The 21454-nt window shown below is 25.0% G+C and overlaps 5 protein-coding genes across 8 annotated transcripts; 1 reads left to right on the plus strand and 4 right to left on the minus strand.

The window, feature by feature from the left end:
• Nucleotides 1-474: 474 nt before the first annotated feature.
• On the minus strand, nucleotides 475-3432 carry LOC112686388 (ubiquitin carboxyl-terminal hydrolase isozyme L3). The gene is made up of 8 exons (XM_025558623.1): nucleotides 3230-3432; nucleotides 3009-3020; nucleotides 2313-2441; nucleotides 2100-2245; nucleotides 1878-2019; nucleotides 807-882; nucleotides 678-736; nucleotides 475-597 (listed from the first exon to the last, which is right to left on the minus strand). Exons 1-8 carry the CDS (start codon nucleotides 3260-3262, stop codon nucleotides 499-501), a joined length of 696 nt encoding a protein of 231 aa, XP_025414408.1. The 5' UTR covers nucleotides 3263-3432; the 3' UTR covers nucleotides 475-498.
• A 1664-nt stretch (nucleotides 3433-5096) lies between these two features.
• Nucleotides 5097-9410, minus strand: LOC112686368 (protein KRI1 homolog). Its single transcript, XM_025558600.1, has 10 exons — nucleotides 9147-9410; nucleotides 8816-9041; nucleotides 7889-8037; nucleotides 7649-7809; nucleotides 7437-7572; nucleotides 6858-7070; nucleotides 6649-6780; nucleotides 6242-6532; nucleotides 6015-6178; nucleotides 5097-5739 (listed from the first exon to the last, which is right to left on the minus strand). Exons 1-10 carry the CDS (start codon nucleotides 9219-9221, stop codon nucleotides 5115-5117), a joined length of 2172 nt encoding a protein of 723 aa, XP_025414385.1. The 5' UTR covers nucleotides 9222-9410; the 3' UTR covers nucleotides 5097-5114.
• Nucleotides 9411-9553: 143 nt separating this feature from the next.
• LOC112686394 (regulator of nonsense transcripts 2) lies at nucleotides 9554-13602 on the plus strand. 3 transcript variants are annotated; one of them, XM_025558637.1, is made up of 3 exons: nucleotides 9554-13166; nucleotides 13402-13495; nucleotides 13564-13602. In XM_025558637.1, exons 1-2 carry the CDS (start codon nucleotides 9783-9785, stop codon nucleotides 13417-13419), a joined length of 3402 nt encoding a protein of 1133 aa, XP_025414422.1. In that variant the 5' UTR covers nucleotides 9554-9782; the 3' UTR covers nucleotides 13420-13495; nucleotides 13564-13602. The 3 variants fall into 3 exon arrangements, with proteins under 3 accessions (XP_025414422.1, XP_025414423.1, XP_025414421.1); XM_025558638.1 differs by having other exon boundaries at nucleotides 9554-13169; nucleotides 13404-13495; nucleotides 13561-13586; XM_025558636.1 differs by having other exon boundaries at nucleotides 13561-13586.
• A 2546-nt stretch (nucleotides 13603-16148) lies between these two features.
• Nucleotides 16149-18280, minus strand: LOC112686389 (DTW domain-containing protein 2). 2 transcript variants are annotated; one of them, XM_025558624.1, is made up of 5 exons: nucleotides 18199-18280; nucleotides 17960-18056; nucleotides 17626-17811; nucleotides 17020-17206; nucleotides 16149-16478 (listed from the first exon to the last, which is right to left on the minus strand). In XM_025558624.1, the coding sequence occupies exons 2-5, from the start codon at nucleotides 18040-18042 to the stop codon at nucleotides 16179-16181; spliced, it is 756 nt and encodes a 251-aa protein (XP_025414409.1). In that variant the 5' UTR covers nucleotides 18043-18056; nucleotides 18199-18280; the 3' UTR covers nucleotides 16149-16178. The 2 variants fall into 2 exon arrangements, with proteins under 2 accessions (XP_025414409.1, XP_025414410.1); XM_025558625.1 differs by having other exon boundaries at nucleotides 17960-18071.
• On the minus strand, nucleotides 18233-20493 carry LOC112686372 (tctex1 domain-containing protein 2-like). Its single transcript, XM_025558605.1, has 4 exons — nucleotides 20456-20493; nucleotides 19274-19407; nucleotides 18792-18928; nucleotides 18233-18280 (listed from the first exon to the last, which is right to left on the minus strand). The coding sequence occupies exons 1-4, from the start codon at nucleotides 20491-20493 to the stop codon at nucleotides 18233-18235; spliced, it is 357 nt and encodes a 118-aa protein (XP_025414390.1).
• Nucleotides 20494-21454: the final 961 nt, after the last annotated feature.

The following is a 21454-nucleotide window of genomic DNA, read 5'->3' on the forward strand; positions in this document are numbered from 1 at the left end:
ATAAATTTAAAGGTAAAAATACTAGTAATAATGTATTATTTTTATTATTTAAGTAGACTAAAAAGTTATTCATTTTCAAGTTAACCTAATGATAAATCAGTTTTCAAAACTTCAATGACATCAATAGGTTGATAGGTAAGTTTAAAATAGAAAGTCTTTATTCCTATGTTACATGTATGATGGACAGAAGAAAACCACCATTTTCAATACCCATAAAATATTATGAAAAATGAATCATTAAACATTATAATTCATTAATGAATTTTTACTTTAATAATAATAAAAAATAAATCAAAACCAATTAATTTGGATCCTTGGAACCATTTTCATTATTTCTTATAAGAGAGCATAATTTAATTTATCCATTAAAAAAATATTTATAATTTTTATAAAAATTATGTAAAGATATATAATTATAAATTAGTTTATATGATTGAAACAATGTTTTCGTAACAAAATTTATCAAAAACAGAATATCAGAAAATGAATTTGAGATTTTTAATATGCATCACTAACATTGGATAAAGTCAATAGTGTGAAGTAAACACTTTCTGGATCTTGAACAATAAATTTTTCTTGGATTAAATTAACTGCATCCTAAGAAAAACAAAATAAGCATACAATTTAGAATAGTATTTTACTTAAATAATTTATTTAATAATAAACTATAATCTTACTTCAAGTAATGAGTCTGGACTTGTGGGTCCATGATTAATAGGGTCAAACTTTCCACCATCTATTATAATATAAATTATTTTATTTAATTAGGAACTTTTTAAAATAGATTATTATAAATTTGCTCTCACCTAATTCATATAAACTTCCATCTTTACAAACAAATGCAACAAAATGATAAGGTAAAACATCTTCTGGATCAGGTGGCTGAAAATATAAAAATTATAAAGAAAATAGTTACTGTTGAAAACTAGAAGAAATGGATAGGTATCAAATAAGTGGAACATGGATTAGTATGCATTTGCATATTTATTCTGGTTGATTATATGATATGCTAAGTGAACACAAAATTTGTTTCATAACATAACAATTAAATAAATGAAACTTTTTTAGCGCATATTTTTGCATATTTTTATGCATATTTAGGGTTTTTTTTAGCACATATTTGTTTGGTTTTTAATGCATATAAATCCGCGCTCTACTATTTGTATTTGATATTTAAATTTTCAAACAATCCATGATTATACAAGAGATTTTTATTTCAACAAAATTCATTTGAAATACTCAGTTAATTTAGATTTTATCTATTATATGAATTGAAATATTCCAATATCAAAGGAGTCCAGATATAACCATATCCCATAAGTCTATAAATCTTTATGATCATTTTTTCAACCACATATTAAAGTATAAATTAAATAACTGGACAAAAAAGTTAATGTAGATAACACTGACCAAGCATAATCAATGAAAATAGATTTAGTGTCAAAAAGGATATTAGCTCTTTAAATCAATAACAATTAGTTCCAGCAACTCTTTATGGGCAATCCAAAAGTTAAAGATTTGTTTTAAATTATACTAAACCTATAAATACTGAGTAATCTGTTACTAATCAACAACAAAATAATAAAATTTTAAGGATTACAACAATAAATGTCTACTTAAATATAGCCTTATGCTATAATTATTAAATTTGCCACCTATCAATAGAATTTTTAAGGTATATAAGTATCTTAGAACACTTCTAAATAATAATAAAAAAAATAGTAGATATACATAAAAAAATTATACATCACAGTAAAACTATTATATTGTTAATAACTTAACAATATAATAGTTATGTATAGTTTTTAGTAATATAAGAAAAAGAAAAATATTAACTTTTTTATAAATTATAATAATAATTATTTATAAATTATTACCGCAGTTTGTCCCTCAGTAGCGATTTCCCTGTGAGTATTAACCATATCTTCAGATTTTATTAACATTTCACCGCGATCACTTGGTGACATATTTTTTCCGTCATCCAAAAAACGTTTTAATATTCCATCATTAAGTATTATTCTTGAAAACAAATTCAATTTTAATATTTAAATATATTTATGAATATAGAGTGGAGTTAACAATCATAAAATCAATCTTACTTATCTCTATTATTAGCAACACTATGTATTAGAGCCATAGTACCACAGGCGTTATGTATAAATTGCTTCACAAAATATACATTATCTGATACCTGTTGACCTTTATCTTTTAATTTCACCTCTTCTTCTTCCTTACGTTTTTGATACTTTAAGTGAATATAATAGATTATTACAAATAATAAATATTATTTAAAATATATATAAATCTCTTACAGCATCATTGTACGGAAACAACATAATGACAGAAGCAACTGGTCTTGGAACAATGGCAAGTTCATCAGGCCCAAATCCAAATACATCACATATTTCCCATTCTTTCGGCACACCCAAGTCGTGCAAAAACTAAAAATAAATTGTAGAAAATGCTTTTTATATTTACACTTATGGCACTAAAAAAAATATTAATTCTGAATTCTGAAATTGATATCTAACTTGGTAATTTGATATTGTTACTCCCAGAGCACAATCATACAGGAGATGACAAAATTAAAATCTACTCTAATACCAATCATTTAAATCTAATTTAGTCTTTTAAAGCATTTTCAAGATATATTTACTACCAAAAAGTATTAACAGAGGAAATACAAAATCATTGTACGGTTGAAGATGTTCGAAATCTAAAAATCTTCTAAACATTGGAAACAAAATTTAACGAAACACCTACTAATCAAAGTACCGTTATAGAAGTTATAATAGACGATACATATCAAGGTAATCACTTAAATACATTAGAAATGCAATACCTTTACAATAAACACCAATAAAAATATTATAAAATTTAGAAAAAATTATTTTATTTTATATCACCTAGTTGCAAAATTTAATCGTTCAAAGCTTTAAAAAACATACATACTAACCTGACCTAACTTACGAAAAATTGATATTGCAATTTTGAAAATTATTTCTTACCTTGCTCATAACCTAAAACATAAACATATAATTTATATGAATTAATGGTGCAACTTAAATATCGTAATCAAACATAAAAAACTAGGTAACTATTATGATATATGAACTTTAATTAATGTTTGCTAGCAAACATCAGTTCCTATTGATATGGAACAGTATTTAATTGAACAAGCCTATGAATACAGTCACTATAAATCATAATATTTCTATACTTTACTAACCGTTGGATTGGATTCTAAGGGTATCCACGACATTTTGGTTTCTAGAAAATCAAAACTTATGGGAGGAAAAAAAAAGAAAAGAAAACAGAAAAAGACTACAGTGAGTGAGTGACAAATAATAATCGAAATTACAATTAATATTTTGAATGACGATAGACAATTGCTATTTGTTTATCGGGAACGTTCACGGAACAGCCGGAAGCGGCGTCGTAAATTCTTATCACTTAGTCTTGAACTATCAGCGCCCCTCGTGTGTTACATCAGTTCTGCGGGCCCCGCCAGTTTTCAAAACGACTTAATATTTATTATTAATATTTTTAAAAACTTTCGATTACTTCGACCGTTAAGTAACGCAGCACGTAAATTATTCAAGAAATGAATAGGTCATAAGAAAAAAATTCAAAATCAACATGTATAATCTATGAGGGTCAATAACTATCATTTATTAGAGAACAGTCTATTGTGTAACAGAGCAACAAAGCACCACAAAGCAATGGCGTAGCGACGGCGTTTTGCCTGATGCAACTGTGTCAGCTCTAGAAATATACGGTAGAGCTGGGTATCCACAATCTGATTCACGGGTTCCAAAACTTCCTATTTTGCTTATTGCTTATAGTTCATCTACAAGTAACAACCATCAAATAGTATTTATATTTATGTGACAAAACTGTCGGTTAATATTATACAGTACATATAAATACAATTTAAGAAACTTGTAAGGATGGGTGGGTGTTGTGTAGGGGCGGATTGGCAATTATTTTCGGCCCAGGAAATATGAAATAAACCGGCCCATGAACCGCAAATTATACTATTTTACCCCAACCCTCCCAAAAAAATTCTTTATTTTTCATCAATTTCAAAATTTGTTTGGTTTCTAAATTAGTAAAATCTACAATAACTTTTCTATAAAAATAATAGTTTTGGGTAAGTCACATGATTAATCAGTTCCAACTTGAACTTGAAGTTTGATCTTAATGCATTTTTAATTATATATTTATTTTTTTAATAATTTTTATTTATTCTACAAAATAAAACTTTTTTTTAGGTGATTATATAATAATATGGAGCGGCCCAAATAAGGACCGGCCCATTGGGAAGATTCCCGATTTCCCGATAGGCCAATCTGTCCCTGGTGTAGTGGTTTACATAATTGCGCCAGGGTCTGAGATTTTGTCACTACGTCATTGCCACAAAGTACTTCAAATTAGATACTACACTTATAATGGTTAAATGTTATCTGTAGTACTATTTAAGATGTAATGGTTATAAATGTTTATTCAATCAATCAAGTTATCGTGATTTATGGTCCATTAACTCACAACAGAATAGATTTACAGATAAATAGTATGGTTATGGAATCAAAAAAATACTTGAAAATCTATGAATTAGGTTACTTACATTCTATATGATTTCGTTTATCAAGATTCTTCACAATTTTCAATTCAATTAGTTATAGCTCTAACAAAAATATTTTATTTTAAAATATGTCAACAGTTTTATGGTATTCATTCATCAAAAGATTTTACAGATAAGTGTTACACAGTAAAGCTTAATTTACCAGAAATTAGAAGACAATATGATACTTTTGAGTTTGAAGACAATTCAGATACAAGATAGATGCTGTTTCAATATTTTGTTAATGAACAGGTAAATGTATATAATAATTTGTAAATTACTTATAAATATATACAGTCCATTTTTTACTTGGGTAGAATGTAAGTAGTTTTTATACTTTTTTATTATTAGTTATAGAGCATACAAATCCAAGCTCTATTAAATATAATCAAGTAAAATATTTCAAAACCACATATATTCATTAGTATTAATATTTAAATTATGTTAATTTACAAAAATAAAACAACTTTAATTTAACTATTTAATAGTTTTATTGTTTATTACCAAACTTTAATTTATTTCTAAATTTTTTTGGATTAATTCCATATGCTTTTAAACGATCATCTGTCATTAATTCTAGAGCACTAGATTCTTTATTAGATTTAAACTTCTTATCTGAAAACTTTCGTTTTTTATTTGATCCATTTTTGATATGGTCTATTTTTCGTTTTTCACCTTTTTTAAAAACTTTATTAATTTTTTTACTATCTGGTGTACGATTTACGTTTTTATTTTCACCTTTTTTAATATTTTTATTACATTTTTTATCATTTGCTATATCTTTTTTACCATTTGCTATAAGGTCTTTTTTTATTGTTTCACCTTTTTCAACATTTTTAGCAACTTCATTTCCATTTTGCGTAAACTTTTTTTCAAATTTTTTAATTTTCTTAGTATTTTGAGAAGGACTTGTTTGATCTTTTTCACAATCTTCAACAATTGTATCTTTAAACTGATAACTATTATTTTCTTTTATATCCTTAGTTTCATTATTGTTTTCAGGTGATACTTCTTCTACTTTGAAAATATTCTTAACCGGTTTCTTTTTCTTTTTCTTATTTTTTTTTGATATGGTTTCTTTATTTTCTTCTTGTATTTCATTTAGTTCATTTAATCTACAAAACAAAATAACTCAATAAAATAACAAACAGAAATACAAAATGTGTAAATTAATTATTATTATTTAATGTGTAAATGTGTATAATTAAATAATCAATTATATGTTGTACTAATATTGCCCAAAATTAAAACAATAACAATTAAATGTAACAGGGTAAATGTAAAATTAAGTTAATGTATAAAAAAATAAGGTATTTTATAGAAGTTAAAGTTAGTTAATGTAATAATAATATAAATGTTATTTATTTTATATATACAATTGTAAACATACTCTTCTTTAAAAAGACTGGGCAAAATTTTCTTTTTTAATTCTATATCCTTGGCTTTCCGTTTATAAATTTTAGCTTCAAATTTTTGAACTGCTTCAGGTTGAATTTTAGTCAATTTTCCTAAAGGATACCACTTGTTAAGTTCATCATCATCAGCTAACAAAATCTAAAGCATATTTAAAATATCAAATTAGTAAACTATAAGAAATGGAACAACTATTTATAGTACCTCTTCAATTGTTAGACCGTAATCATTGGGAAGTACTTTATTATAAGTATATCGTGTTGGTACACCACTAACCACATCTTCACAGTCTAAGCTGTAATATTCATCTATGTATTTTTCAAATGATCCCATAGCTGAATTATACTTTGGTATTTTTCTATTTTTTCTATTATCATTGATTTCTTCATCTTTTTCTTCTTCATCAATTAATAATTTCTTTTTTTCTTTTCGCTTTGCAGCTCTAGTTTGTTTTTTGGCCCTCTTATCCATACTTGGATCATAATCACAATCCATCTAACCAAAATAAAATTGTAACACGATGGCATTGGCATATTAAACATATAATTTTGTATTCTCATATAACATAATATCAATTTTATTTATAAATTAGTATAAATAAAAATACATACAATAAATTCATCTTCCTCTTTATCAAATACTGGTTTTTCATCATCCATTTTATCATAAAATTCTTCGTCAAATAACTCATGCATTTTACGATCATACTCAGTAGGGTTAAAATCTTCTTCTAATTCTGTATCCTATAGTGTTGAATATCATATAATAAATTATTTAAGTATTTAATATAATTATATATTTATAATAATATAGTACATACCTCAAATCCTACACCTTTATTTCCAGTTATTTCTTGAAGTTTTCTAATTCTATCAACAATTTCTTTTTTTTTTATTTTTTTGAGTTGTTTGATTTCTAAAGATCGTTGTTCTAATTCTTTTTTTTTTCTTTCAGTTAATTCTTCTCTTTTTTTCTTTCGTTTTTCTTCCTTGCGCCTTAATGAATTTTCCATTGTACGAGGGTAAGTTTTAATCTAAAAATATATGTCTTTAAAATATTATCGTAATCTCTATCTTTTAATTATTTCCAAATATATTATGAGTATTACTAATTATAATAATAACTAATAATTTTTATGTTTTGTTCAATTTAACCATTTTCTGAAGTTAAATTATTTATTGTAATTTATTTTAACTGTATTTGAGCACTACAGACATTTATAATATATAAATACATAAGTAATTAAATATGAATATAAAAAATTTTAATTAAAACATATACTTATTTTATTTAAAATATATATTTTATTTTAAAAAGTTGTAGTATTAATTTGTCCAACCTTCTTAGTAAACAATAAAAAAAACTTCTGTAATTTTATTAAATTGTAAAATATTCTTACAAACTCTTTATCAGGTTCTTCAAATCTAAAGTTATACTTATGTTCAAACTCTTCATGTTTTTCAAGCATTTCATCCTCTTCAGAAAATTGCATTTCATCTTCTATTAAGTTTTCTTCTTTTGGTTTTTCTAAAAATCTTAAATCATAAAATAATTTATTATATTTCAAATACTTATTTTAAAAATATTAATAGTTAAAAAAAGTTTAACTACCTTTTATTTAAGATATAATCACATAAAAATTGTTCTCCTTCTTCTAAATTAGGATTGTTCCAATAATCATGTAAATATTGAAGATCATTCTTAGTTTCTTTGTCTTCAGGTTCATCTATATTCCCTTTAAGCCACTCTAAATAATCTTTATCTTCTTTTTCCTATAACAATTAATAAATCTAATTATTATAAAAATATTCATTGTTTAAACATCAATGTTTATAATTTTATTGAATTCACCTGCTCTTCTTTAGTTTTCACACGTGGCTTTAAAATATCTTCATCATCAGAATTATCATCAAGAGCTCCTTTGAAACTTTCTTTAATAGCCTGCTGTTCTTCTACATATGAGGGTGATGACATGCGTATTTTTTCTTTTTTTAAAACATCTATATATAAATAATAAAGTAATAAAATAAATCAAAAATTAATAAATTATTAATACTCGTAAATGAATATACAAATAAAAAAATAAGTGTTTAGCCCGGAGTATTATTTTATTTGTAATGTACGACCGGTTTCTAATTAAAAATTCATCTTCATATATATACAAAGTCAATAAAACTGCAACTTAAGATAAAAAAATGAATTGTTTAGCATTGAGACAATTTATTTTAATAGAAAAGATTATTTAAAATTAGATCTTATAAGACATAGATTCATTAAAAAATAATTTTGATTATTGTTTAATAAGATAAGATATTATTATTAAAATAATTAATTTTAGATAATAATAAATAATAACCAAAATGTTTTTATTTCTTAACATATCTATATTTAATAAGACCTCATATTTAACAATCTCTCCTATTAAAATAAATTATCTTTAAGTAAAATAACCAATTTTTTTGCAATGAATTTCTTCCTTAACTTGTTCATATTCAATATTGATGTTAATGACTTAGTATAAACTTGATGTTGATTTCATAATTCAAAACCAGTCATGCATTACAAATATTACAATAAACCAGGCTAAGCATTTATTTATTAATTACTTACTTCTAAATTCAAATATAAGTTGATAAAAATATATTTGAGAATAAATATCTTTTACAATTTTACTAAATTATTATAATTTAGTTTCCAATCAAGTTATATAATCTTAAATTAAAATTTAACAAATTGTATTGTTTATTTCAAAGATTGAACAGAATCAATATAAATTACCATTTACTTCTTCAGTATCATCAAATTCTGGACCACGTTCTAATAAAATTTTCCTTTTGTATTCTTCTAAATACATGGGATTAGAATTTTTCACAGCAGTTTTTTTGGTAGTCCGTCGGGTTGATTGATCGAAAAAATTAACAGATTCATCATAAATCTTAGGATCATTTTTTTTAAGACAAGATAGCGCTTTGAAAAAACTCTTCTCCACATCATCTGTCAATTCCTAATACAAAAAATATGAAATAATAAAAACAAAAAAATATATTTTATAATTGAATTTTATGTTTTGCAAATAAATATAAAAACCAATATAAAATCTTGCAAATACCTTGGCTTCTTCATCTTCTTCCTCCTCGTCAGAACTTGTGTTATTGTCCGGTGAGTTAACATGTAACATGCTCATATTAAAAAACTAGATAAATAATTATTTTCTCTTCGGCTATTCGACGCGAAAATCAAACAACGACAGCACATTCAGCAACAGATTTATTTTTATTTCACGATTGATTTGTATTAACAGAGGTGAACAACAAATACGGCATAAGGCAAAAACACACGGACACGCGAGATCCTTTATCATATCAATTTCTTATCACGTGTTGTTGTTTAACCTATAAAGTTTTAATGTTTGAAAAGCGCATAGACCTCATACATACCACAGAATAGTATATGGTATATGGACGAATGATCACGCGTTATAACGAATAACAATGTTTTCATTCGTCCAATCGTTTTTACTGATTACTGGTAATCTATTATGTTGATGTTTTTTTTTCCGCGTCAACTACGACTCACGAGTGTTAGGATGTTATTGAAAATAAAACGTCGTCTTTAACGGTTTTCCTTTTTCGGCGTCGTAGTGTAAGACTATTTCGTACGTTTTTTCGTTAAAAATTAAATTAAGTACTTTTTAAAATAATATATTTATCATATCGTGTGAACTATTACTGTTTATTATGAAAACATGAAGAACGACTGTGCTAAGCGAACTAATACATCTAAAGTCCCTGTTGAAGTATCAGACTCATTGCAAAATCTTTCAAAAGTCGTAGACAATGTGCGACAATCAATTGGTAATATTCCTGTTTTACCATCTACGAGTGGTAAATCAGAACAGAATGAATTGCCACCACCTGTGGCTGTCTCAGTGGAAACGGAAGAAGACATAGAAAAAAAAGAAAGAGAAACATTAATGGGTTTCATTTCGGAATGTGTTACTAGACAAGAAGAAAAGAAAAAATTAAGACAAAACAATCAAGAATGTGTGTTCCCTGATGAATCTGAAATATCTAAACGTGATTCTAGTCTAAAAAAAAATACTGCGTTCATAAGGAAACTTAAAAATTTTCCTCCACCTCAATTAGACCAATTACTCAAAGATATGAATTCTTTGAATTTGACTAAATATTTATCAGAAGTCGTGTCAGCTCTTACTGAAATCAAACTTAAAATGACAGAAATTGATGCCATGATATTATTATGCACTCAGTTAAACATAACCTACTCTGATTTTTCAAAAATTTTCTTTGAACAGTGGCAAAAAATTTTAAACATTAAAAAAGATGATAAGATTGCCAACATGAGCAAATTTAGAGTTGATCTTAGGCTTTTTGCTGAACTTACATCAGCTGGTATTGTACCACAAAAAGAAGGTCTTATCTTACTTGGTAATATACTGACCATCTTGATTAACTCAGATCTTCAGGAACATAACAATTTAAATATTATACTAAGCTTTTGTAAATATTGTGGTGATGACTATGCTGGATTAGTTCCAAAAGAAATGCAAAAATTGGCAGAAAAATATGATGTTGAAATTCCTAAAAGTGATATGCTTTCCAGCGACAAACAAAAAAATGTTAGGGTTCTATTGAAAGAATACTATGTATCTTTATGTAATCATGTAAAAAGAATGCATCATGATATTGAGTATGCAGAAAAACAAAATGAAAAAATATTACAAACAAAAGGTGAACTTAGACCAGAACGTAAAGCTAAAAATGAACAAATGAATGTTACATATCAAAAACTTTACAGTTCCACATTGACTTTTGCTGATATACTTAATGAACCATTCATTATGTTAAAAGAAGAGAAAAAAAATAGTTCAACTGAAGATTTGACTGATTCAGAGTTAGACATAATTGGAACAGCAACACCATCAGAACTAACAAGTCTTTGGGAAGATGAAGAGACTCAGAAGTTTTATGAAGAATTTCCAAATCTTAGTAATTATATTCCTGATAAAAATAAGAAATTAGATGAACCTGAAGAAATTGATATAGAAAGTAATGCTAAGAAAAGCATTTCGGACATTAAAGATGCTGCTGAAATTGAAGTATCCAATATTGGTACCAAAGTTGTATTTGAAACATTTATTGAACAGCTACCAAAGTGTGTAAATCGAGAAATGATTGACAATTTGGCAATAGAATTTTTAATAAATCTTAACACCAAGAACAATCGTAAGAAATTAGTTAAAGTTCTGTTTAGTGTACCTAGAACAAGAGTAGATCTTTTGCCATTCTATACACGTCTAGTAGCAATTTTAAATCCTTTAATGCCAGAAGTTGGACTTGAACTTTGTTCTTTATTAAAAAGTGACTTCAGATATAATGTAAAGAAAAAAGATCAGATTAACATAGAAACAAAACTTAAAGTCGTACGTTACATTGGAGAAATGGTGAAATTTAACTTAATGGCCAAATCTGAAGCATTGCACTGTTTTAAAATGCTACTAAATGATTTTACTCATCATCATATAGAAATGGGTTGTGCTTTATTAGAAACAGCTGGTAGATTTTTATATCGTTCGCCAGAAAGTCACCACCGTACCAAAATATACTTAGAACAAATGATGAGAGTCAAATCCATTTCAGCACTTAGACCAGTATATGTTACAATGATTGAAAATGCTTACTATTTTGTTAATCCTACTGATTCACCAGCTATTATGAAAAAGCAAAGACCAATATTACACGAGTTTATAAGACATTTATTGTATAATGAGCTAAAAGATGCTCCTGAAAAAGAAAATATGATTTTGAGTCTTCTAAAACAAATGGACTGGGAAAATTTGGCAGAAAAAACTTATTTGATAAAATGTTTAACCGAAGCGTGGAATGTTACGTATCCAATGATTTCAGATTTAGCATGTTTGGTTGCAGCTTTTGTTGATTACGATGATTCAATTGGAACACGTGTTGTTGATGGTGTTATGGAAGATATACGTGTTGGTCTTGAAACAAACTTGGTGAAATTTAATCAAAGAAGAATAGCTATGATCAAATATTTTGGTGAGCTGTATAATTATAGATTAATAGAAAGCAATGATGTATTCAAAGTATTGTACAGTTTTGTTTCATTTGGTGTTGTATATGATCCAGATTTCTATTCCACTTTTGATCCTCCTCAAAATTTATTTAGATTAAAACTTATATGCGTTTTACTTGACACTTGTGGTGAATTTTTCAACCGAGGCCCTGGTAAACTTAAATTAGATTGTTTTATTTTATACTTTCAATATTACTTTTGGTTAAAAAAATCAAGTACTACTTGGGATACTCAAAATCCTTTTCCAGTTACGGTGGATTACATGGTTACAGATGTATTAAAAAAACTCAGACCCAACTTGAAAATGAAAAATTGTTTCCTTGAAGCTCAAAAAATTGTTATGCTTCTTCAAGAAAGACTCATTCAACAATATAATCTTAAAGAAAATGAAGAATCTCAATTAGCTACTATTGATGAAGAAGCAGATGAACGACATAATGAGGAGACACAAGAAGAAGACTCTGACATTGATACTTCCGAAGACGAAGATAGTGATGCTTCTGCAAGTAGTGATAAAATTCAAGATGAACCTGTCCGCCGTAAGATTGAAGATCCAGAGGACTTTGAGTTTTTAGAATCTTTTGATAAAATGGTCAGTGATAACGTACAAGAAAGAACAAAAGAAGCGACACGTCCTCAGACGGAAATATCTATACCATTTCATTTAAAAAAATATAGTAAAAAAACTTATGAACAGTTACAGAGTACAAATGAAGATGATTCTGTGAATTTTATATTAATGTTGAAAAAGGGTAACAAACAAACTTTCAAAAGCTTACAAGTACCAGTAGATTCTGAATTGGCATCAAATTTAAAGAGTCAAGAAATGGCTGAGCAAGCAGAGTTAAGAAGAGTAAAACAATTGACTTTGGACATCAACAACAGACAAGAAGAAGAAGATTATAAAGATTTAACTCAAGTAATGCAGAAGCCTATTGTTACGTGTATTAAAGATAAAAAGCTAACTCCAAATAAAGGAACACCAGATGCTGAATCTATATTTGGGAAAAAAAAAAAGGTTTTTAAATTATTTGATTTTTTTTAATCAATTGTCAGCATTAAACAATAAAACATACAATATAATGTATTTAATATTATTCTACTAATACTTATTAATAATAATTTTATTCTGTAAAGTATATTGAAAAATATGCTGACAATTGAGGATATATAAGAATTCATATGAATGTAATTAGTAGATAAATTAATAAGATTTTGTTTTAACATGTGTTTTTTTGATATTTATCTTTAGTGACAAATGGGTATAAATAGATGTACAAATAACTCCATGTGTGGTTTGGATACAACAGATAAGACTCAAATTATTTGTGATATTAATTTAAGGTAAGTTTTTGAGTATGACATTATTATTTCATATTTGATTAATTTTATTTTTATTTATTTTTTAGCAGTTATAAGTACAAGTATACAAAAAGAAAAATATATTTTTGTTATTCAATAAAAAGTTATTACAGTATTTGTTATATAATATTTCATTAGGTTATAATAGATTGGCAAAATACTTTATTTTGAATGATATATTGTTTACATATCTATAAACATTAAATTTGAAAGATTTAAATTGAGTTGTAATAAATTATATACCATCTTATCTTAATTTTATTTTGTTATTATTGGTAGATTACTATTTTAATAATACATTTTTTTTTTTTTTTTTTGATAATTTGATAGACTGATAAATTGTAATTTAATCAAATATGCATAATATTAAATTTTTAAGTAGCAATAAGACTTATCAAATTTTACTGTTTTATCTTATGTATCTAATCATAATGTACAAATCTACTTGTCTGCACTGTATATCAACCTACATGCTTTATTTAATGTTACAATTATTAAATTATTCTAATACATTTTGTATTCCTTTCTTAAAATCAAATTATTAATTTGATGTTGACATTTTCTAAAATAATTAATACTTGTTAATAATATCCTAATAAAATTGTAAATCTATAATAATATATAAGTAATAATTTAATAGTATAATTTTAAAATTATTACTAAGGGGGAAAAATTAATAATTTAATATTTGACATTTTATTTACAATACTTTTTTTTATAATTTTTATAAAAATATATGTACTGTCAATACACATATGCTATAAGTATGAGTGACACTGGAATGTAGTATTTGGAAATACTATGTAAAAAAATTGAGAATATTTCCGATGATGTCTGATAATTTGATACACAATAAAAGAACTTTTTAAGACCTTAATAAGATTTCTTTTTTGATCTATGCAAATTTCCAAAATTGACTATGCTTTTAACAGTTAAAAGATTTTTAATAGATATACATTAGGCATAATCATAATTTATGTTTTACTTAAACCTTTTTCATAGATACTAAAAATGTACTTACATTACAAGAGAAAAACAATTTCAACCCAAAACAAACATTACCTTATAATTACTGCTAATAAGTACATCATAATATTCAATAAATACTTTGAGATAATATTAAGCTATTAACTTCTTCATGCTGAACTCAGAAAAAAGAAAAAGAACAAAATATTCAAATTTATTAATTTTAGTTAATAATAGTTTATAAATAATGATTTTAATTATCCAACAGTTCATAATCACACTATATGTATGACGTTTCCATTACAAATATATCTATCAAGTCTATATGAGTCAATAATTTATCTGATTTTTTTACAAACATGTATTAAATTGTTTTTCCTTAATAATATTTCCATGTCTTCTAAGATGATTTGTTTCTGAACTTGATATATAATTACATCACATCAAATAGCCAATGATTGTTGATATTTTACAACAGTTGAGAGATCAGACACTAGCAAGGAAAAAAGCCAATTATTGTATTATCGTTGCTATAATTGACAACCATAGAGTAAAGTAAAGATTAATTCAGGGAGAAGATACTCATAATCAGAGACAGGTATTGATTCCTTGTAATACATCAGCTTTAAAAAAATAAATAGAAGATACATAACTACTGATCTCAATAACAAAATATGATTCCTATTTTCCTACTTCAAAGTGGTAAATTGTTAATAATATTAAACTTGAATATACATAAATAACTAATTATTTATAACTATTTATTTATGAAAGATATAATTTTACAAAAATCTAAAAAAAAAATTAAATAGTTAATACTCGTAATTAATATATAAATAAATAAACAAATAGTTTATACATAGAAATAAATAAATAAAAGCTTAACCTAGAGTATTATTGTATTTGTTAAGTTAGACCAGTTTCAAATTAAAAATGTATCATCAGATATATACAAAGTCAATAAAATTGCAATTGTATTTCTAGATATTAACTATTTGTTTATTTATTTAAATATTAATTACAAATATTATCCATTTAATCTATAATTTTAATTTTCTTATTTTATTAATGTAGGTCAAGCCAATGCTCCAACTCAGTTAATGAACAGGATTAAATATTTAAACATGAAATTAATGAATACCAATTTAAGTATCTACTTTAATAAAACTTGTAAGAAATTGAGTCATTTCAAAATAGATCAATATTTATATCAATCGATGCCAAGAGAGGATCAGAGTTGAACTCTGAAATTAAATTTTTATTCACATTTTAAAAATCATATCCAATAAAAATTACAACTTAAGAGAAATGACATAATGGGTTAATGTTAGAAAAAAAAAGTGGTATTTTTACTTTTTTATATTCATTTGCAATTTTTATTGATATCGAACACCTGACAATGAATTTTTAATTCAGAACCAGTCGTACATTAGAAATTTAATAATACTCCAAACTATTCATTCATTTATTTATTTATTTATATGAAAATAAATGTGTTTATAAAGTGCAAAATTACAAAAATATAGTTATTTAATATTGATAATATCCTGTTTAAAATATAAGATTAATTTAAAATAACTAAACTAATATAATAAAAATTTAATTTAATTTAATTTAACATAAAAATTTATGTTTGTGCACCGCAATCAAATATTTATTACAACATACAAAAGTATGAAATTATATTTATTACATTTAATTATGTATTAACTAATTCTGAACAACTATCATTATCTAAATATTGCCGTAGACGTCTTCCTATCAGTTTCGGATAAGTTTGATTTCGTTTTTTAAATTCTTTACTCTGATGTGTAACTGCACCATGTTGAAGTTGAAAATCACAAAGAGCATGTAAAGGTTTAAGTAACATATTTTTATAAGAATTGTCATTTTCTAATATTGTTAAAGCTTCAACAGCAGTTTCTAACGTAGAAAGACATCCATCAGTTGGTTGTGATCTGATAATATATTGACTTTCATAGTTATGCATCAATTTTACCTAAATCATAAAATAATAATTTATACACTAAAATTTTTCAATTCATTGACAAGTAATCAAAAACTTCAAACTCTAAAAATGCATTAAAAACATAAAATTTTGAAACATGAAAATATTCACAAACAATTTTCGGTGACATGGCATGGTAGATCAGACAATTAGTTATCAACTGGTCAGTTCCAGTTAAACCACTAGTTCCTGGACAGGCAATAATCTAAGAATTTAGTGACACCAATATACGTATTCCAGTCAACAACATGATAAAATATTTTAAAAATGATCTTAAAAATATACTAACTAAGGCTGATACATTATAAAAATAAAAATAGATGATTGTTTTTTTTAATTTACATTAATTTACATATTTATAATGCGAATAAATATAATTTACATACTAGTGATATTTTAAACTCAATAAACCTTGGCATAACAATAATTATAATAAAAAGTAGTACATTTATTAGATTATTAACTTGATTATTTACAAGGAAAGTAAAAGAAGTATAGTTCTACCAAGATACTAAACTAAAAATGTACTAACATGGGTCATTGATTGGAGCAGTTGAGTATTATTATAAATGGCTTTGGCTTGGGGCCAAGTACCATCAAGAATAATCAAATTATGAATTTCTGTTTCTTTAGGTAAATGAGCTATGTCAATTGCTTTTTCAGAAAGGTACAACAATACAGAGTGTTTGGATGAAAGAATATCCCATAGTCCCACATGTCTGCAAAAAAATAAACATACACATACATTAGTAAAAGTTTTTATTTTGAGATGAATACAATATATATATTTGTATGTGTGAGTTTATCTGTGTGCCTGTGTGTGTATGTGTGTAGTCAGTATTACTTTGCATATATTGGGTATTAAATTATACTGTAAGTAAACAGATCAATATATATTTAATTAACGGATTATAGCAACAAAAAAAATGTAAGCTTTACCATTGTTATTAGCAAGGCCTTGAATTTTTATGTACTAAAAACTATTTAAATATGTAAATCAAATTTGTAGAAGATCCTACAAAAATTTGGTCCATTTTGTAAAAACATATCTATTGAAGATATGACCATGACATAAACAAGATAATATTATTATAACTAATAATAGTAAATGATCTTCAGAGACAAAAGATATATTTACTTTTTTGTAGGAAATTTTTTTCCTTTATAAATAACGCAACTTCCTTCAGTCAATCCTAATGTTAACATAGGAGCAGTACGAAGACTCCTTTTTTCTTCTGCTGGATGTTGTAATAGAACAATTTTACAATTTGGCTTTAATCTTGTTTCAGGTAAATAATTACACCAGCACACATTATGAGGTCGTCTAAAATTACAAAAATATTAATTCATATATTAAATATGTAGACATTTACTATAAACTTATATATGTAGTTGATATAAATATTAATATATATTTTTAAAAAATATTTAAATCACATAATTTAGAATTATATTTTAATTATTCAACTTACTCGCACGAAAAACATAGTTGGCGCATTTCAGGAGGGTCAGCAGGTAAATTTACAAAATCATCCCAAACGTCTTCATTTGACATTATGATAACAATATCTATTTAAGTACAATCTGTGATTATTTTATGATATTAAACATTAATTAATCATTATTTTGATAGTACATTAATAAACACTTTATAATATTATTATATATTTTACACAAAATAAATATAGTATAAAATACTGTCAATTCTTACTAAGATTTCCAAATTGAAGCAGGTTTCTATGATATTAATAAAAATAAACAGCAAACACAACTGCCATACAAAATATTGTTTCCTAGAAAATAAATAGGATTACATTATTCAATAAATGCTTTTAAAATAATTTTCTTCCAATATATTTTTATGGTTATAACCAAACCATGTGATTTTAATAAAAAAAAAAGCAGTCTAAAATTACATACATAAAATTTAAACCACTTTAATAGTTTTTTATTGTTTATTAATTATTGAAGAAATATTGTTATAGATTTTATATTGCTAGTTAAAGTAACTGTAAAAAAAATTTTAATCATCAATCAACAATCATTATTTAGCTTTTTTGAGTATTAACTATTATATTTAAATTATTAATGAATACATATTTACTATCTTTATAAATAATAATAAACCGATATCCATTTTACCGTTTAAAATTCCCAATTTATATTAATTTTGTATATTATAAGTTTTGACAACTGAAATAATTATATTTTATAGAATCTAAAATTGATTAACATTATATAATCTATAAAGAAATATATAGTCTACATACTATTTAATTAAAAAAACTTTATTAACAAACTTACATTTAAAAATTGATCAAAAGCAAGAGTATCTGTATCAGCATCCCAAACACAACGAGCCCCAACTTTTATCCCAGCACCATGACGTTCCCCTAAAACAACTTGTACCATAAACTTATAACGACTGTCCAAATATTGATCTATAAAAAAAAAAACAATATATCACTTGTCTGCAAGATATGATTCATCCAATTTCTTAAAATAAACATATTAATATAAACATTAGTCAATTTGTAAGTATTATTTAAATTATTCTTTTATTATCGAAAAAAAATTATTAATTTTATTGTTAACATATTTTGTTTTTAATTGATTTTTGCAATATATATGAAATTGAGAACTTCCTAGTGACAATATTCAAATATTATTAAAATATTTTTTTTTTTTAATTTTAAATGTAGAAAGTAGGTTAGGAATGAAATTACTAGGAAAAAATAATAAAAAATAGTTATAATAAATACAAAACAAATTTTAATAAATAAAACCTTTAATTCTATTTTTGATTTCACTTCCTATTGTTTTACTAAGTATTTCAGCTTGAATTTGTTTGTATTCTTTATCCTTCAAATATTTGGTAAGAATTTCTTGAATAACTTCTTTTGCAAAATGTGTTTTAAATCTGAAATCATTAAATTTTATAAATAAAATGAATTACACAAGTGAAATATAAAAAATTAATTCATTTGTTTCTTTCTACATTTTTATACAAGAACATTAGATTGCATGTCAAGCCTACATATATGGTAAATAGTGTTTATATTATATAAAAGTTTAGAAAATTAATAGTTTTAATAAAAAGTATTACTACTCTTATATATTCAAAAACTTCAATTCTCAGGATATGTATCTATGAACCATAACTAATAAAATTATCCTTTCATTTTCTGTAAATACTATTATTTGAATATTTTTTTCAAAAAGCACTAATATATTATTGCATGTAGCAGTGACGCAATGCAAAAAAAAATTAGTTTTTCAACAATTTCTTAAAAAAAAATACATATAAAATAAAAAAATTTTTGAAAGCAAACATTGTTCATTGACAAGATATTCAGAAAATTATTTTTAAATCCAATTAATGTGTACCTATTTATATAGTGTTACACTAACTTACTTTTGATTCTGTGTAGGTCTTATTTGAAAGTTATGAATTTGGTTTTTATTATTATCGTCGACTGATATATCACTCTCCACTGCTGATTTTGTTGACATATTACATTAGTTCCTTTTAAAAAAAAATATCATTTATACAGTAGACTTATATCTTGAATAATAATTTTTTCTTATCAATTATTATTTTTATCAGTCAACGGTATTTTCGAAGAACATGATTCAACTTGATACATGGTACTTACCTATTTTAGTTACCAAGTAAAATTAATGTCGAAAAAAATCGTTTTCGCCCATAGACTTATACATAACATATAACACAGTTATGTCAATGAGTTGGTTTAGAGTTGCCAAATTTTGAAATCCCTAATCCGAGACACCATATCGAATGACTTTTTTTTGTTTGATTTAATGTTCATATAGATATAAAAATACAATATTATCGTATATAGCCTTACCGATTAGATAACCCCATATAACGATATAATGTAAAATATTTTTCTGTCTTATTATTAAACTAGACAATATTAAATTTTATTTTCTCACCTTTTATTAACCGAGACAAACTGAATGATCGACCGGGACACCGGGACATGTCTTTATAACTAGGCTGTCCCGGTCAAACATGGACGAATGGCAAGCCAAGGTAAATTAGAATACAATAAAGTGAAATTAAATTATTTATTTCGTTTGTTTTATTATTTTTATGTAACAAATTGTACGTAGGGACGTGGTATCGAAAGAAAAGTATCGATACTTTTACTTGGTATCAAATCGAATGAAAATACCGATATGAGTAAAATATCGAAACGAAAGGACCGATATGAGTAATTATTGAAAGAAAATTATTGATCCTTTTACTTCGTCGTATCGAATCGAATTAAAATAATGATGAGAGTAAAATATAAAAGTGATCGATATGAATAAGTATCAAATGAAAAATTATTTTTATACTTTGAAATTTTCTTTCTTTGAGTAAAGAATGAATTCAAAATGTTAGTTTAATTTAAAGTATGGCATTTTACTAACATTTAACTAAAAGTAGTTATGGTTTATGAACCACAGATAAAAATGTTGTCCGTAACAGTGGCGTATATAGGGGGGATGGCAAGTGGGCTACAGCCCCCCCTAAAATGATTTAAAAAACTTAAAAATTATTTTTAATGTATGTCATATTTTAATGGTGTTCTATGCTTATTTAGAAATTTTCGTCCAACGTCAAATCATTTTGGTATATTCTGTAAATGAAATGTAGATAAGTGTCTACTGAGCCTTGTTAGTAATTCCTAGATAGCAGTGGTAATTTAACTTTATCCATAGTAGCCCCTCCCGAAAAGTATTTTCTATATACGCCATTGGTCTGTAACCAAATTTTTAATTTTTTCTGTCAGATACTCAGATACCTATTTCATTTTTTTTTTTTTTTTAGCTTTTTGTAAGTAAAATTATAGCTCGACAATTACTAGGTAAATCTATTTCATTATTTGTAATTTATATTTCATTCAATTGGTATATAAATCAGTAAATCTGAACTTATTGTATATTTTGTGCAATAC

This window comes from Sipha flava, unplaced genomic scaffold (genome assembly GCF_003268045.1).
Source record: "Sipha flava isolate LNK unplaced genomic scaffold, YSA_version1 307_pilon_pilon, whole genome shotgun sequence".
NCBI classification, from domain to species: domain Eukaryota; kingdom Metazoa; phylum Arthropoda; class Insecta; order Hemiptera; family Aphididae; genus Sipha; species Sipha flava.

Excerpts from the sequence above, each read along its gene's own strand:
- LOC112686394 (XM_025558637.1), top strand. The coding sequence starts at position 9,783 with ATGAAGAACGACTGTGCTAAGCGAACTAATACATCTAAAGTCCCTGTT.
- LOC112686388 (XM_025558623.1), bottom strand. The coding sequence starts at position 3,262 with ATGTCGTGGATACCCTTAGAATCCAATCCAACG. Across the intron at positions 2,246-2,312 it reads TGTTTCCGTACAATGATGCT|TATCAAAAACGTAAGGAAGA; the intron begins GTAAGAGATTTA and ends ATTCACTTAAAG. Across the intron at positions 598-677 it reads GTCCAGACTCATTACTTGAA|GATGCAGTTAATTTAATCCA; the intron begins GTAAGATTATAG and ends TGTTTTTCTTAG.
- LOC112686389 (XM_025558624.1), bottom strand. The coding sequence starts at position 18,042 with ATGTCAAATGAAGACGTTTGGGATGATTTTGTAAATTTACCTGCTGAC. Across the intron at positions 17,207-17,625 it reads AAAAAATTTCCTACAAAAAA|ACATGTGGGACTATGGGATA; the intron begins GTAAATATATCT and ends ATTTTTTTGCAG. Across the intron at positions 16,479-17,019 it reads TGCTCCAATCAATGACCCAT|GTAAAATTGATGCATAACTA; the intron begins GTTAGTACATTT and ends TTTATGATTTAG.
- LOC112686368 (XM_025558600.1), bottom strand. The coding sequence starts at position 9,221 with ATGAGCATGTTACATGTTAACTCACCGGACAATAACACAAGTTCTGAC. Across the intron at positions 6,781-6,857 it reads ATAAAGGTGTAGGATTTGAG|GATACAGAATTAGAAGAAGA; the intron begins GTATGTACTATA and ends TCAACACTATAG. Across the intron at positions 6,179-6,241 it reads ACGGTCTAACAATTGAAGAG|ATTTTGTTAGCTGATGATGA; the intron begins GTACTATAAATA and ends AATATGCTTTAG.
- LOC112686372 (XM_025558605.1), bottom strand. The coding sequence starts at position 20,493 with ATGTCCCGGTGTCCCGGTCGATCATTCAGTTTGTCTCG. Across the intron at positions 18,929-19,273 it reads AATCAAAAATAGAATTAAAG|ATCAATATTTGGACAGTCGT; the intron begins GTTTTATTTATT and ends TTTTTTTTATAG. Across the intron at positions 18,281-18,791 it reads CTTTTGATCAATTTTTAAAT|GAAACAATATTTTGTATGGC; the intron begins GTAAGTTTGTTA and ends TTTATTTTCTAG.